Raw genomic sequence first — 16,229 nt, forward strand, 5'->3', positions numbered from 1 at the left:
TCTGTCAATTTCTGTAGGCTTGTTTTTCACCAATGCCTTCAGTGCAGCCTGGACTTCTTCCTTCAGTACCATTGGTTCTTGTTCATATGCTATCTCTTGAAATGGTTGAATGTTGACCAATTGTTTTTGGTACAGTGGCTCTGTGTATTCTTTCCATCTGCTTTTGATACTTCCTGAGTTGTTTAATATTTTCCCTGTAGAATTCTTCAATATTGCAACTTGAGACTTGAATTTTCTCTTCAGTTCTTTCAGCTTGAGAAATTCTGAGCGTGTTCTTCTCTTTTGGTTTTCTATCTCCAGGTCTTTGCACACTTCCCCAGAGTAAGATTCATTATATTTCCAAAGTTTACCCTATCTAATCTATTTTGATTCCTGGTTCCACCAAGTGACCAAACCACACCTAACCTTGTTATACTGTTTCAATACTGTTACTTAGACTTCCTGGATATCTTCTCTAGGGTTAGGTTGTAAGTCTGATTCTCCATCCCTCACCATAGAAAGCAAGTCTCTATGTCATGTCAGCTTTCTTCTGGCTCCACACATCTAAGGACCTGGAGAATCTTATTGTCTTATCTAGATCATATCTTCAAGAATACCCCTATAGAAGCAATTTTAAAAGTGTGATCTGTACAGTAGTGTGGTACTGGAAGATGTTCACTGGAAAAAGATTCAGTTGTAACATAAGTGTGAGAAATGATACATACTCTATTCCCATCTAGAAAATCTATGATGAACAAGAATGAATAAAAGGCTGCAAAACACTATTTAACTATGCTTAGCCTACTGTTTCGCAATCACTCCTCAAACCTTTTTCACACAATACTAATCTCTTGGGACTCACGTTTGAAAATGCTGGCCTAGACTGTGCCTCTGAGGCAGTTTCCAAGTCTCCCCCACTTCTTTGGCTGTAGTCAATGGATTTCATAAGTTAAGGGTTCTTTACCTAGGATTCCCAGATGCTTTTCTTCCTCTAGCTTTACCTTCTTCTGGAATGTCTCATCTTGGAAGGCTTCATATCGGACTTTCCAATAAGTGCCCCCAATTCGGCTGGAGCTCTTCTGAAAGAACTTATCTGATCCACTGGCACATAAAAAGGCAAATGTCACATAATTTCATTGGGTACCAAAGTACTCCCTTCTCACCCTGGGTCCCATCAAGTTATAGATCTTCATGGTTAGAAAGGACCTCAGAGATCATACAGATTAACTCCCACCCAGTGAAGGTATTTTCTCTATCAACACCCCTAACAAATGACATGCAGCTTCCACTTGAGACTTTCCAAGCACAGGCTCAGAGGAGTTTTTCTTTATGGTAAGCTGAATCTGTTTGCTTCTAAGTTCCAGTCACTGGTATTAGTTCTGTCCTGTGGAGTTACATAGTCTACATGTGTCTTTAATCAACCTCAGGTACTCATGACTCTTTCATCTTAACCAAGAATACCCTTCACTCCAAAATGAAAGCCCAACAAGTTGGTAAGCCCAGTTGGAGATTCTAAAGCCCACGCTGAGGTTCAGGCATCTACTTTCCTAAGTTTTCTGCAGATCCACTCCATTATTTCCTGCTGGAAGAATAAGCATGGGTGCCCTAGAATCTTCCCCTATGTCCCTTCCTAGTCATCTACTAACTGCATCTTTTGTGAAAGACCTGGCATCAATTATTTCTCAGTGAATTTGCATAAATAAGGCCTACCAACTAAAGAGGGCAATAACTTACTGTTCTACCCTACCCCTATCTGGATCATGGGAGAAGCAAGAGAACTTGGAGAAATTCTTCCAAAAAAATGGGCATGGAATGACCAGAAATCAGGTTGGTTCTCCTCTCCCTAAATTTCTCTGAGTGTGCTTTGCATCCCTGCTCAACTGCATCCTATAGAGTATGGACGAGAAAGGAAAGAGCAAGGATATAAATAATGGGTGAGATAAAGAAGAGGTTGAAAAAAACTGACTTAAGATCTGGCCCCACCTTGGCCTTTCTTTCTGAACATGTCTTGAGTGTCTAACAGGACCAACCTAAAACTCTGCTAGAACCCTTTGCTGGTGATATGACTTAACTCTACAAAAAACTCTATTACCCACAGTTTCCCAAGAACATTCTCCCCAGGGGCCCACAAGAAGTTGGCTAAAAGTTGTGATGTAACCCTAGCCAGACAGTCTTTATAACCTAAGTGGAGTAAGAAGTTTCTGAAAGGAAGACAACAGGTGTTTGGGACTGTACCTAGAACAGGGAAAGGGAGCCCACTACCTCTTACCTGCCTGGCTCCATCAAACTCTTCCCAGTGCTCCCGTCATGCCCCGTTGGGCCATAGTCCCATTGAATTTCATGGGCCTCAATGAAGTACTGACGGACTTTTCCTGTGAGCTGGGCCACAGGAGGGGACATGGAGCAAGACTTGACCTTGTAGAGTGCCTGCATGCCATCTGGAGAAAAAAAACATTATGACCGACCCCATTCCAACCTACAATATTTCTACTCAGAGGACCCACCTTCCTCCTTCTCCTAGTGTTTCCCCCTCCCATCCTCCACTAGACTCTTTAACCCTGCCAAACCACAGGCCACATTCTTATGCTCCTCAAGAACTTGGATGGGACAGAGGAAGCCCAGGTCAGAATTAAAGTATCTCCATCTGCTGACACAACCACTGACTCATTTACTAGATCCTTAGTCCTGTCTTTGCAACAGGTTTACATTGCAGCAACATCACAGGGCTTGAAGTCAGGAGACCTGAGTCCAAGCTCAAGCTTTACCACTATATGTAAGACTGTAGGCAAGTCATTTACTCAATCTGAGCTAAGTCCCTCTTTTGTAAGTGGGTAGAATATTGAAATCCACCTCACAAGGTTGGTGGGAATATTGAATTAAAAAAGAAACATAAGTCCTATGTTAACTAGGAAACTCCAAAAATAATGGAACTCCTTTTATACACAGGGATGAAGCTTCATATTTGGGACTGACACGGAAGTGCATATTCTAAATAATGTCTCCAAATGCATAAGATGCTGTAGTAAGGCATAATGGTAATGGATGTTACTGCCTTACATTTGCTTAGCAGCTTATAAAGATCATTCGGCTACATTATCTCATTTGAGCCTCACAACAGCTTATGGAGATTCCTACCAATCATTATTTCTATTCTGTAAATTGTAACTCTGAGGTGTGAAGAAGGAGGGGGAAAGTATATTAGTTTTTGTTGAGTATGCATTCTATGTCAGGCCCTGTGTCAGATGCTTTACATATGTTATCTACTTCAATCTTCACAACCACTCTGTGAAACAGGATTTTAAAGTCCTCTTTTTCATATGAAGAAAACTAAGGACCAGACTGATTAAGTAACTTGTCCAACATCACACAGCTAATCAGTGGTAGAGATAAGACTTAAGTTCCCATCTTGTAACTGAAAATCTTGAGTACCTGTTTTCTTCTATTATATCCACTATGTTGGTCTCATCATCCCCCTAGTCTTTCAGGTTCAAAATCACATTATCTCTCTGAAGCATCATTACAGCTGAGATCACAATGCAAACATTCTATTTATCTAGTCCTCTTTCCATTGCCTCAGAAGTTCTCCTCACCTCTGATGCTCTTCAATACAGTGTGCCATAACTTCAACCATTTTTCCTCTAAAAACCAAATCTTTCAACTCTATTGCTGTTGAAACCCAACTAGAATGTCACTACTCACCAACAATACTCCATGATCTCCTGCAGAATCCCTTCTGTCTTTTAATCTCTCCTTCACACTATGTTCAATCAACTGCAAATAACTCCAGGTACTTCCTTAGAGTTCTGAGTAAAAAAAGGTAACTTAAAGGTCCACCTTTCTCACCACCAACAACAAAATACATGTTTTTCTCCAGTGCATATGGATTTTTCTCCAGAATGGACTATATATTATATATTTATTGAGACTTGATAGTTCTCAATAAATTTTTTAAAATTAAAATCATACAAAGTATCTTCTCTGACTAAAATAGAATGAAACTAGAAAACAATTACACAAAGAAAACTGAAAATTTCAGAAATATGTGGAAATTAAACAACACACTATTAAACAACCAATGGGTCAAAAAAAATCACAAGGGAAATTAGAAAATACTTTGGGATGAAAGAAAACGAGATCACAACATACCAAAACTTATGGGATGCAGTAAAAGCAGTACTCAGAGGGAGTTTATAGCTATAAATACCTGCATTAAGAAAGATTAAAGATCACAAATCAATAACCTAACTTTACATCTTAAAAAACAAACAAGAAAAAGGGCAAACTAAGCCAAAATCAACCAGAAGAAAGAAAATAAAAACTATCAAAGCAGAAATAAGTGAAATAGAAAATAGAAAAACAATAGACAAAATGAAACCAGGAGGTGGTTATTTGAAAAGAATGATAAATTAAACAAATCTTTACCTAGAATGACAAGGGAAAAAAAAGAGAGGGCACAAATAACTAAAATCAGAAGTGAAAGAGGGCACACTACTATCAACTGTATAGAAAAAAAAAAAAGAGATTACTATGAACAACTATATACCAACAAATTAGATAACTTACATGAAATGGGAAAATTCTTAGAAACACACAAACTACCTAAATTGACTCCAGAAGAAATTGAAAGTCTCAACAGGCCTATAACAAGTGAAGAGATTGAATCTGTAATCAAAAACTTTCCAACAAAAAGAGTCCTCAAATAGAGGCTTCACTGGAGGATTCTATCAAATTTTTAAAGAAGAATTGATACCAATCTTACTTAAATTTTTCCAAAAATATGAGAAGTAGGGAACACTTCCTAACACATTCTATGAGACCAGCATTACCCTGATACCAAAGCCAAATAAAGACACCACAAGGAAAAAAAAAAAAAAACTACAGACCAATATCCTTTATAATATAGATGCAAAAATCCTCAACAAAATACTAGCAAACTGAATATAACGACATAATAAAAGCCAACTGGGATTTAACCCAGGGATGCAAGGGTGGTTCAACATTAGAAAAGCAGTCAATGTAATACACTGCATTCATAGAACAAAGGAAAAGACCCACACGATCATCTCAATTGATGCAGAAAAGGCGTTTAACAAAATCCAATGCCCTTTCATTTGAAAGCACTCAGTAGATTAGGAATAGAAGGGAAATGTTTCTCACCATTATAAAGGGCATTTATGAAAAAAAGCCACAGCTAATATCATACTCAATGGAGAAATACTGAAAGATTCCCCACTTATGGTCCGGAAAAAGACAAGCATGCCTACCCCCACCACTGCTGTTCAATATTGTACTGGAAGTCCTAGCCAGATCAATTAAGAAAGAAAAAAGAAATAAAGGTATCCAAATAGGAAAGGAAGAAATAAAGCTATATTAGTAGATGACATGATCCTATATGCAGAAAATCCCAAGGAATCCACAAGAAAGCTACTAAGGATAATAAACCAATTCAGCAAAGTGTCAGGGTACAAGATCAACACGTTAAAAAAAAAAGTTGTACTTCCATACAGCAGCAATGAATAATCTGAAAAGGAAGTCAAGAAAACAGTCATATTTACCAAAAAACCCGTTGTCATCAAGTCGATTCCAACTCATAGTGACCCTGTAAGACAGAGTAGAACTGCCCAAAAGAGTTTCCAAGGAGCGCCTGGTGGATACAAACTGCCGACCTTTTGGTTAGCAGCTATACTACTTAACCACTATGCTACCAGTGTTTCCATCATATTTACAATAACATCTAAAAGAATAAGATACCTAGGAATAAATTTAACCAGAGATATGAAAGGCTTCTACACAGAAACTATAAAATGTTGCTGAAATAAATTTTAAAAAACCTAAATAAATAGATAGACATTCTGTATTCGTGGACTGGAAGAAATTTTGTTAAGATGTTAAAACTACTGAAAGTGATCTAGATTCAACACAATTTATATCAAAATTCCAACAACCAAATTGCAAAAATGGAATAAGTCAATCTTCAAATTCATATGAAATTTCAAGTGCCCGTGAATAGGCAAAACAATCATGAAAAAAGTTTAACAAAGTAGGAGGACTCACACTACCAAACTTTAAACCCTACTAGAAAGCTACAATAATCAAAACAATGTGTTACTGGTATAAGGATAGACATACAGATCAATGAAGTAGAATTGAGTGTTCAGAAATAAAGCCATATATCTAGGGCCAAGTAATCTTTGACAAGGGTGCCAAGTCCATTCAACGGGGAAAGAATAGTCTCTTTAATAAATGGTTCTAACACCAAAGATACAACGTAAATATGAGCCCAAGAGACAGAAAGGACCACATAAACCAGAGACTACATCAGCCTGAGACCAGAAGAACTAGATGGTGCCTGGCTATCACCGATGACTGCCCTGACAGGGAACACAGCAGAAAATCCCCGATGGAGCAGAAGAACAGTGGGATGCAGACTTCAAGTTCTCATAAAAAGACCAGACTTAATGGTTTGACTGAGACTAGAGGGACCCTGGATGTCATGGTCCCCAGAACTTCTATTAGCCCAAGACTGGAACCATTTCCAAAGCCAACCCTTCAGAAAGGGACTTCACTGGACTATAAGACAGAAAATGACATTGGTGAGGAGTGAGCTTCAAGTAGACACATGAGACTATGTGGGCAGCTCCTGCCTGGAGGCAAGATGTGCAGGCAGAGAAGATCAGGATCTGGTTGAATGGACATGGGAAATGCAGGGTGGAAAGGAGGAGTGTGCTGTCTCATTAGGGGGAAAGCAGCTAGGATTACATAGCAAGGTGTATATAAGTTTTTGCATGAGAGACTGATTTGATTTGTAAACTTTCACTTAAAGCACAATAAAAATAAATAAATAGATGGTTCTGGAGCCACCTGATTTCCACAAGCAAAAGAATGAAATTGTACTAATACCTTATACCACATGTGAAAATTAACTTATAATGAATCAATGACCTAAATATAAGAATTAAAACCATAAAAATCTTGAAAGAGTTGGAGCCAAGGTGGCGGCTTAGTCAGATGCACCATAATGTCCCCCTACAGCAACCCCCCCAAAAAAAAAGCAAAACAGAGCAAATAACAATCCAGGGACACTGAACATTAAAAAAAAGAAAGTCTAAGGAGTAAACCGAGCACTGATTGAAAGAAATAAGGAAAGCAATGAAAGAGGAGTAACATAAAATGAACAAGCTCAATCAGCCATATCAGACCACTGCAGCTAACTTACGACAAAGCCAGCAGCAATCTGGCAACTTCACAACTTTCCCAAAAAGGACAGAGAGCCTCTATAGACACACAAGGAAAGAAGCAGAGACAGGGAGGGTGCAAGATCTAGAACCGGAGATACTTAAGAGCAGCGGCCCTTGACCTCAGGGGTGAGTGGTGCATACAAGGCAGTGGACCATTGGAGTTTTGGTGGGAGCTCTCCCACCCAACTGGTCCCCTGGCAGCACCCCCTCCTTGTACTCTAGAGAGGACAGGTCCCACTCACTGGCTGCAGCAGACGTGAGGTCCCCTGGCACCTGTGTATCCTAGCCAGGGGAATGGACTACCCTTCAAACCATCCTCCTGATCAGAGGTGGCAGAAGATCCCATACTCTGATCGCTTTGCCTGACTAGGGGACCATAACATGAGCCTATCCTCTTCCCCTCTACCCCACCCAACCCTGTCCACTACTCTCCCTTGCCCATCTGATGAGCCAGACTAGGTGTGGCCCCGTGCGTATGCCCACCTTCTACCTACTCCTCCCACAAGGGCCTGATAGAGGGCAGCAGCAGCAAGACATCAAGAGAGCTCACCCACCATTCCCTCCTCCTTCCTGCCAACTGGTGCGAGGCAGCACCTGTGTGCATACATCTGCCAGGTGTGACTCCATCCCTTTACCCACACAGCCAGGGGTAGAAAAGCTGTGATTGTGTGTGTATCACCCTGGATCTCCTTCCTCCTTCCCTCCACCTGATGCAAGGGGGCACCACTGTGCTCGTATTCACCAGGTGTGCCTCTCTTAATCCACCCAGCGAAGGCCAGAGGAACCGTGACTGGGCAGCCCCTTCCTCCCTCCCCTTGCCTGACATGAGGAAGCATCTTTGTGTATGCACCTGCCAGATGTGACTCTATCCCTTAACCTGCCCAGAAATGGGCAGGGGAGCTACAACTACTTGAGCATCCCCCTGAGGATCTTTCCTCCCTTCTCCTGCCCAGCACAGGGCAGAAGAAGAGTGAATACGCATCTACCCACCTGCTGCACCTTCCGCCCTCTTCCTGCAGTTGCAGTAAGACTGAGTGAACATATGCCTGCCATTACTTCCTCTCTCCTCCTGCCCAGGAAGAGGTGGACAGTGTGAATGTACTCCTGCCAACCACCTCTACCATCCACACCTCCCCCCACAACCAGCGAGAGGTGATGAGCATGCCCCCACTCACCAACCACACCCACCACATCAGCTGCTCCACCCGTATGAACAGCATCATTCCCTGCTCCTGAGCCACCAAACTGAAGACAGGCGGAGGCCAAAGCCCAACCAACTCACCCTCAGCTGCCCTGCAAGATCAGTAAACAGAGACCTGAGCCCCCACATCTACCCACCAGTCCACTTGCCCAAAGACAGGTAGGGACAGCCAGTTCAGTGACCAGAGCACCACTCAAGCCACACCTGCCAGGAATCACCAAAAAAAAAGGACCCAGAAAACAATTATACAAATAAGAAATAAATACAATAACTCCTTAATGTCCTGGAGGCAACGGAAAATAGCAAACCACATTAAAAAGGGGGGGGGGCAAGATAACCCCAGCAAGTAACCATAATAAAGAACCAGAGATCTTCCCTGAGGAAGAAAAATTAATGGAGCTTCCTTATAAGGAATTCAAAAGGCTTATGTATAAGGTCCTCAAAGGAATCAAGGAAAACATGGAAAAACATATGGAAAACCAAGGAAACACAGATAAACACTAGAAGAATTCAGGAAAATAATGCAATAACAAAATGACAAAATACACAGACAATTTGAAATGATGCAGAAACAGCAACCAGAAATCAAGAAGCTTAACAATAAAATTGCAGAAATCGACAACTCGATGGAAAATCACAGGAATAGAATTGAAACAATGGAAGACAGGATCAGAAGAATAGAAGACCAATGCCTTGACCCTAATCTGTTCAAATAACAATAATAATAAAAAAAGAATGAAAAAATACTGAGACATGTGGGACACCATCAAGAGGAATAACTTACATGTGATCAGAATCACAAAACGGGAGTAGTCAACAAAAAGCAAAGAGAGCATTGTTGAAGATGTACTGACAGAAAACATCCCTAAAGGAATACTCCGAAACTCATTCTATAAAGCCAGCATAACCCTGATACCAAAGCCAGGGTAAAGACACCACAAAAAAAGAAAATTACTGACCAAAATCCCTCATGACTCATAGCAACCCTTTAAGAAAGAGTAGAACTGCCCCACAGGTTTCCAAGGAGCACCTGGTGGATTCGAGCTGTCAACCTTTTGGTTAGCAGTCGTAGCTCTTAATCACTACGCCACCAGCGTTGTTATGAGTGGGGATCAACTAGACTGCAACAGGTTTGTTTTTTGGTTTTATCCCTCATGAACATAGATGCAAAAATCCTCAACAATATTCTAGCCAATAGAATTCAACAGCATAAAAAAATTCATCAGGACCAAGTGAGATTCATAACAGGTATGCAGGGATGGTGCAAAAGATAAACACACGATCTTAACAATAGATGCAGAAAAGGCATTTGACAAAGTCCAGCACCCATTCATGATAAAAACTCTCGGCAAAATAGGAATAGGAGGGAAATGCCTTGACGTAATAAAGGGCATTTATACGAATCCAACAGCCAACATCATTCTAAATGGAGAGAGTCTGAAGGCATTCCTCTTGACAATGGGAACCAGACAAGGATGAACTTTATCATCACTCTTACTCAACATTGTGTTGAAGTTTCTATCCCAGAGCAATAAGGCAAGAAAAAGCAATAAAGGGCATTCACATTGGTAAGGAAGAAGTTAAACTATCCCTATTCCCAGATGATATGATCCTATGTATAGAAAATCCTAAGGACTCCACAAGAAAGCTATTGGAACTAACAGAAGGATTCAGTAAAGTAAAGGGATGCAAAATCAGTGGGATTCCTCTACATCAACAAAGAGAACTGTGAAAAGGAAATCAGGAAAACAATATCATTTCTAATAGCCCTCCAAAAGACAAAACACTCAGGAATACATTAACCAGGGACTTAAAAGACTTATACAAAGAAAACTACAAAATACTGCTGCAAGAAACCAAAGAGACTTACGTAAATGGAAAAACATACCATCCTTTTTCCTCTTGGATAGGAAGACTTAACATCATGAAGATATCAATACTACCCAAAGCAATATACAGATACAATGCAATTCCCAATTCAAATCCCTGTAGCATTCTTCAGTGAGATGGAAAAACTAATCACTAATTTATATGGAAGGGAAAGAGGCCCTGAAAAAGTAAAGTTTTATTAAAAAGGAACAACAAAGTAGGAGGCCTCACACTACCTGATCTCAGAACCTACTATACGGCCACCGTATTAAAAAAAAAAAAGGCCCAATACTGGGTTAGCAGAGTGGCTCTCTGCTAACCCATAACTGAAATCATTCCTGAGGCCCGTTTTTCAGACAAGGATTGGACAGGCATATAAAACAAAAAATAACACATATGAGGAACATGCTTCTTAGTTCAATCAAATATACAAGACAAAATGGGCAACTCCAGTCCAAAAGCAAGATGAGAACGCAGGAAGGGGCAGGAACTGAACAAACAGACACAGGGAACCTGAGGTGGAAAAGGGTATTATGCTGGCACATTGTGGGGACTTCAACGAATGTTACAAAACAATATGTGTATATATTTTTGAATGAGAAATTAACTCCAGTCTGTAAATGTTCACCTAAAGCTCAATAAAATGAAAAACAAAACAAACAAACAAAAAACAGCCTGGTACTGGTCCAACAATGGACACGTAGACCAATGGAACAGAATTGAGAATGCAAATGTAAATTCATCCACTTATGGACCAAAGCTTATTGAAAGGGGAAGAGAGTCTCTTCAACAAATGGTGCTGGCAAAATTGGATATCTATCTGTAGAAAAATGAAACCGGGTCTATACCTCACACTACACAGAAAAACTAACTCAAAACTGATCAAAGACCTAAATATAAAACCTAAAACTATAAAGGTCATGGAGGAAAAACTAGGGACAACTCTAGGGGCTCTAATATATGGCATAAATAGATTACTAAAAAGGCACACACAGAAGAAGATGAACTAGATAAACTGGACCTCCTAAAAATTAAACACTTATGCTCAACAAAGGACTTCTCCAAAAGAGTAAAAAAGAGAACCTACAGATTGGGGGAAAAAATGGCTTTGACTTACCTGACAAGGGTCTAATCTCTAAAATTTATAGAAAACTTCAACACCTCAACAAAAAAGGGCTAACAATCCAATAAAAAAAAATGGGCAAAGGATATGAACAGACACTTGACCAAAGAATACATTCAGGCTGCTAACCAACATGTAAAGAAATGCTTGTGATCATTAGCAGTTACCATACCCATGGCCGTGGAGTCGATTCCAATTCATAGTGACCTTATAGTTCTACAGAGTAGAAATGTCCCACAGAGTTTCCAAGAAGAGCCAAGTGGATTTGAACTGCTGGCCTGTTGGTTAGCAGCCATAGCACTTAACCACTACACCACCAGGGTTTCCCATTAGCAATTAGAGAAATGCAAATCAAGACTAAAATGAGGTACCATCTGATCCCGACACTACTGGCACTAATAATAATAATAATAATAAAAACAGAAAATAACAAATGTCGTCAAGGATATGAGGAGATTGGAACTCTTATACACTGCTGGTGGGAATGTAAAATGGCATACCACTATTGAAAATGCTACAGCACCTCCTTAAAAAGCTAGAAATAGAAATACCATATGATTCAGCAATATCTCCCCTATGTATATACCCTAAAGAAATAGGAGCCATGACATGAATAGACATATGTACACCTATGTTCATTGCAGGATTATCCACAATAGCAAAAATGGGGATGCAACCTAAGTGCCCATCAACAGATGAATGGATTAACAAACTGGTACATACACACAATGGAATACTATGCAACTGTAAAGAATAATGACAAATCTGCAAAACATCTCACAACTTGGTTGAATCTGGAGGGCATTATACTGAGTGAAATAAGTCAATCACAAAAACACAAATGTTGTATGAGACTGCATTTATAAAGTTACAACAAAAGGTTTACACACATGAAAAAAAACTCTTCTATGGTTACAAGGGGATGGGAGGGGGAGGGAGGGAAAATTACCAAAGAGATAGTAGACATGAGTTAATATTGATGAAGAGAAAGACAATACACAATATGGGAGAAGTCAGCACGACATGACCAAGGCAAGAAAGGACACTGAGAGGAATGCAGGAGTAAAGGACAATTATTGTAACTACTGGGAGCCCTGGTCGTGCAGTGGTTAAGAGCTATGGTGAATTACAGCTGCTAACCAAAGGTAGGCAGTTCTAATCCTCCAGCTACTCCTCTAGGGTTGCTAAGAGTTGGAATCTACTTGACTGCAACGGGTTTTTATTTTCTTTTTGTATGGTAACTACTACAACAGAGACAATCCTGCAATGATAGAATCAACAAACAGCAATATATGAATGGATAGATAGATTAGATGATAGGTAGATAGATAGATAGATAGATAGATAGATAGATAGATAGATAGATAGATAGATAGATAGATAGATAGATAGATTGATAGATAGATAGATGATAGATAGATAGATAGAGAGATAGATGATAGATAGATGATAGATAGATAGATGATAGATAGATAGATAGATAGATAGATAGATAGATAGATAGATAGATAGATAGATAGATAGATAGATAGATAGATAGATAGATAGACAGATGATATAGATAGATATGCCAAGAGGTGAGGAAGGGGGTAAGGGAACAAGCCTACCGACAGATACAGGTTTGGTGGTGGAAATTCCTAAATACATGACTGTAGATGCAACTCATATTTTAATATAGATAATAGAGCACACAAGTGGCACAGTCAGGGAAATCTCTTAAACACAACTAAATACCTCAAGGGATGAAGTTCCCAGGCTCGAAGGCAAAGCACCATAGATTCGGGGACATCTATGTCAATTGGCACAACATAGTTCCTAAACACAATATTCTATGTCCCACTTTGAGGAGTAGTGACCAGAGTCTTAAAAGCTTTTGAGGTACTCATTTCCACACATAAAAAGGCAATTCCAGAGGAGGCGGGGCCAAGATGGCAGACTAGGTGGATGCTACTGCGGATCCCTCTTGCAACAAAGACTCAGAAAAACAAGTGAATCGATCACATACATAACAATCTACGAACCCTGAACAACAAACACAGATTTAGAGATGGAGAACAAACAAATACGGGGAGGCAGGGATTGTTTTCAGAGCCTGGAGCCAGCGTACTAGTCAGGTGACCTTCGGCGCCTGATTTGGGGCAGAGCCCAGGGGGGCAGACGGCACAAACAAGGGGCCCAGCCCTGACCCCCGAACTCATTCTGGGAGGAGGCCCAGCCGGTTCGCACGCGCAGCGTGCCGACGCAGCCGGTGAGAGAAGTCCCCGGGAGGCAGCGACTGGTCTTGGGGCGGGGAGAGCAGCGTCCCAGCCAGGGAGCCGTCCCGCCGGGATTTTTGTGGGGGGCGGGCACCGCATAAGTACGGGGAGCTGCTTCTCCCCCCTGAACTAACCCCGGGAGGGGGCCCAGCCGGTTCTCGCGGACGGCGTGGCGATGCAGCCGGTGGGAGAAGTCCCCGGGAGGCAACGACTGGTCTTGGACCAGGGAGAGCAGCGTCCCAACCGGGGAACCGTCCCACCAGAATTTTGACTGAGCGCAGGCACAGCATAGGCGCGGAGAGCTGCTTCACCCCCTTGAACTAGCCCCGGGGGGGTACCCAGCCGGTTCGCGAGGGCGGCGCGGCCACGAGGCTGGCAGGACGGGGAGTCCCTGGGAGGCAGTGACTGATTTTGGAGTCTGGAGTGCACCGTCCCAGTAGGGCAAACTTGAAGTTGGGCGTGGGGCTGGCAGCGGAGGATCTGACCTTGACTCCAGCGGACCAGAGCCCCCGGGGGCAATCTCCACAGAGCCAGCACACATAGGCCACGCGCCCCACGGGAATCTCAGATATAATAGTCATTCCAAGCAAGACAAGCAACTCTGGCTATATTCTGAGGTGCTACTCTCCTATCTCTCTGATCCCTCCCCCACCCTCCCCAGGCGGCTTCATTAACATCCGAATAGCCTGAGCCAGAGGGAGAGCTCTGATAGGGATCTGACTGCATTTTTTTTAGCGGATTTTCTGGAAAAACTAGTTTCCCAGTGATGGCTCAGAGACAGCAGTCCATATCAAACCACATAAAGAAGCAGACCACGACAGCTTCTCCAACCCCCCAAACAAAAGAATCAAAATCTTTCCCAAATGAAGATACAATCCTGGAATTATCAGATACAGAAAATAAAAAACTAATTACAGAATGTTTCCAGATATCACAAACGAAATAAGGCAAACTGCAGAAAAAGCCAAGAAACACACCGAGAAAACAGTTGAAGAACTAAAAAAGATTATTCAAGAACATAGTGGAAAAATTAATAAGTTGCAAGAATCCATAGAGACAGCATGTAGAAATCCAAAAGATTAACAATAAAATTACAGAATTAGACAACGCAATAGGAAGTCAGAGGAGCAGACTCGAGCAATTAGAATGCAGACTGGGACATCTGGAGGACCAGGGAATCAACACCAACATAGCTGAAAAAAAATCAGACAAAAGAATTAAAAAAAATGAAGAAACCCTAAGAATCACGTGGGACTCTATCAAGAAGGATAACCTGCAGGTGATTGGAGTCCCAGAACAGGGAGGGGGAACAGAAAACACAGAGAAAATAGTTGAAGAACTCCTGACACAAAACTTCCCTGACATCATGAAAGACGAAAGGATATCTATCCAAGATGCTCATCGAACCCCATTTAAGAATGATCCAAAAAGAAAAACACCAAGACATATTATCATCAAACTCGCCAAAACCAAAGATAAAGAGAAAATTTTAAAAGCAGCCAGGGAGAAAAGAAAGCTTTCCTTCAAGGGAAAAGCTATAAGAATAAGTTCAGACTACTCAGCAGAAACCATGCAGGCAGGAAGGGAATGGGACGACATATACAGAGCACTGAAGGAGAAAAACTGCCAGCCAAGGAACATATATCCCGCAAAACTCTCTCTGAAATATGAAGGCGAAATTAAGATATTTACAGATAAACACAAGTTTAGAGAATTTGCAAAAACCAAACCAAAGCTACAAGAAATACTAAAGGATATTGTTTGGTCAGAGAACCAATAAAATCAGATACCAGCACAATACAAGGTCACAAAACAGAACGTCCTGATATCAACTCAAATAGGGAAATCACAAAAACAAACAAATTAAGATTAATTAAAGAAAATAATAATACACATAACAGGGAATCATGGAAGTCAATAGGTAAAAGATCACAATAATCAAAAAGAGGGACTAAATACAGGAGGCATTGAACTGCCAGATGGAGAGTGATACAAGGCGATATAGAACGATACAAGTTAGGTTTTTACTTAGAAAAAAAAGGGTAAATAATAAGGTAACCACAAAAAGGTATAACAACTCCATAACTCAAGATAAAAGCCAAGAAAAACATAACGCCTCAACTAACATAAAGTCAAACACTACGAAAATGACGATCTCACAATTTACTAAGAAAAACGTCTCAGCACAAAAAAGTATGTGGAAAAACGAAATTGCCAACAACACACATGAAAAAGCATCAAAATGACAGCACTAAAAACTTATTTATCTATAATTACGCTGAATGTAAATGGACTAAATGCACCAATAGAGAGACAGAGGAGTCACGGACTGGATAAAGAAACACGATCCACCTATATGCTGCCTACAAGAGACACACCTTAGACTTAGAGACACAAACAAACTAAAACTCAAAGGATGGAAAAAACATATCGAGCAAACAATAAGCAAAAAAGAAGAGGAGTAGCAATATTAATTTCTGACAAAATAGACTTTAGACTTAAATCCACCACAAAGGATAAAGAAGGACACTATATAATGATAAAAGGGACAATTGATCAGGAAG

General features: G+C 40.8%; 1 protein-coding gene across 6 annotated transcripts in view; it reads right to left on the bottom strand.

Moving 5' to 3' along the window:
* Nucleotides 1–16,229, bottom strand: part of HEPH (hephaestin) — a 218,329-nt gene that overhangs the window by 163,110 nt on the left and 38,990 nt on the right. For all 6 annotated transcript variants that reach the window (XM_064278366.1, XM_064278369.1, XM_010592743.3 and 3 more), the window contains exons 6-7: nt 2,249–2,417; nt 944–1,080 (exon numbers count right to left, since the gene is read on the bottom strand). In XM_064278366.1, the coding sequence (XP_064134436.1) occupies nt 944–1,080; nt 2,249–2,417 (306 nt within the window). The remainder of the gene's footprint in view (nt 1–943; nt 1,081–2,248; nt 2,418–16,229) is intronic.

This window comes from Loxodonta africana, chromosome X, assembly GCF_030014295.1.
Source record: "Loxodonta africana isolate mLoxAfr1 chromosome X, mLoxAfr1.hap2, whole genome shotgun sequence".
Lineage (NCBI taxonomy): Eukaryota > Metazoa > Chordata > Mammalia > Proboscidea > Elephantidae > Loxodonta > Loxodonta africana.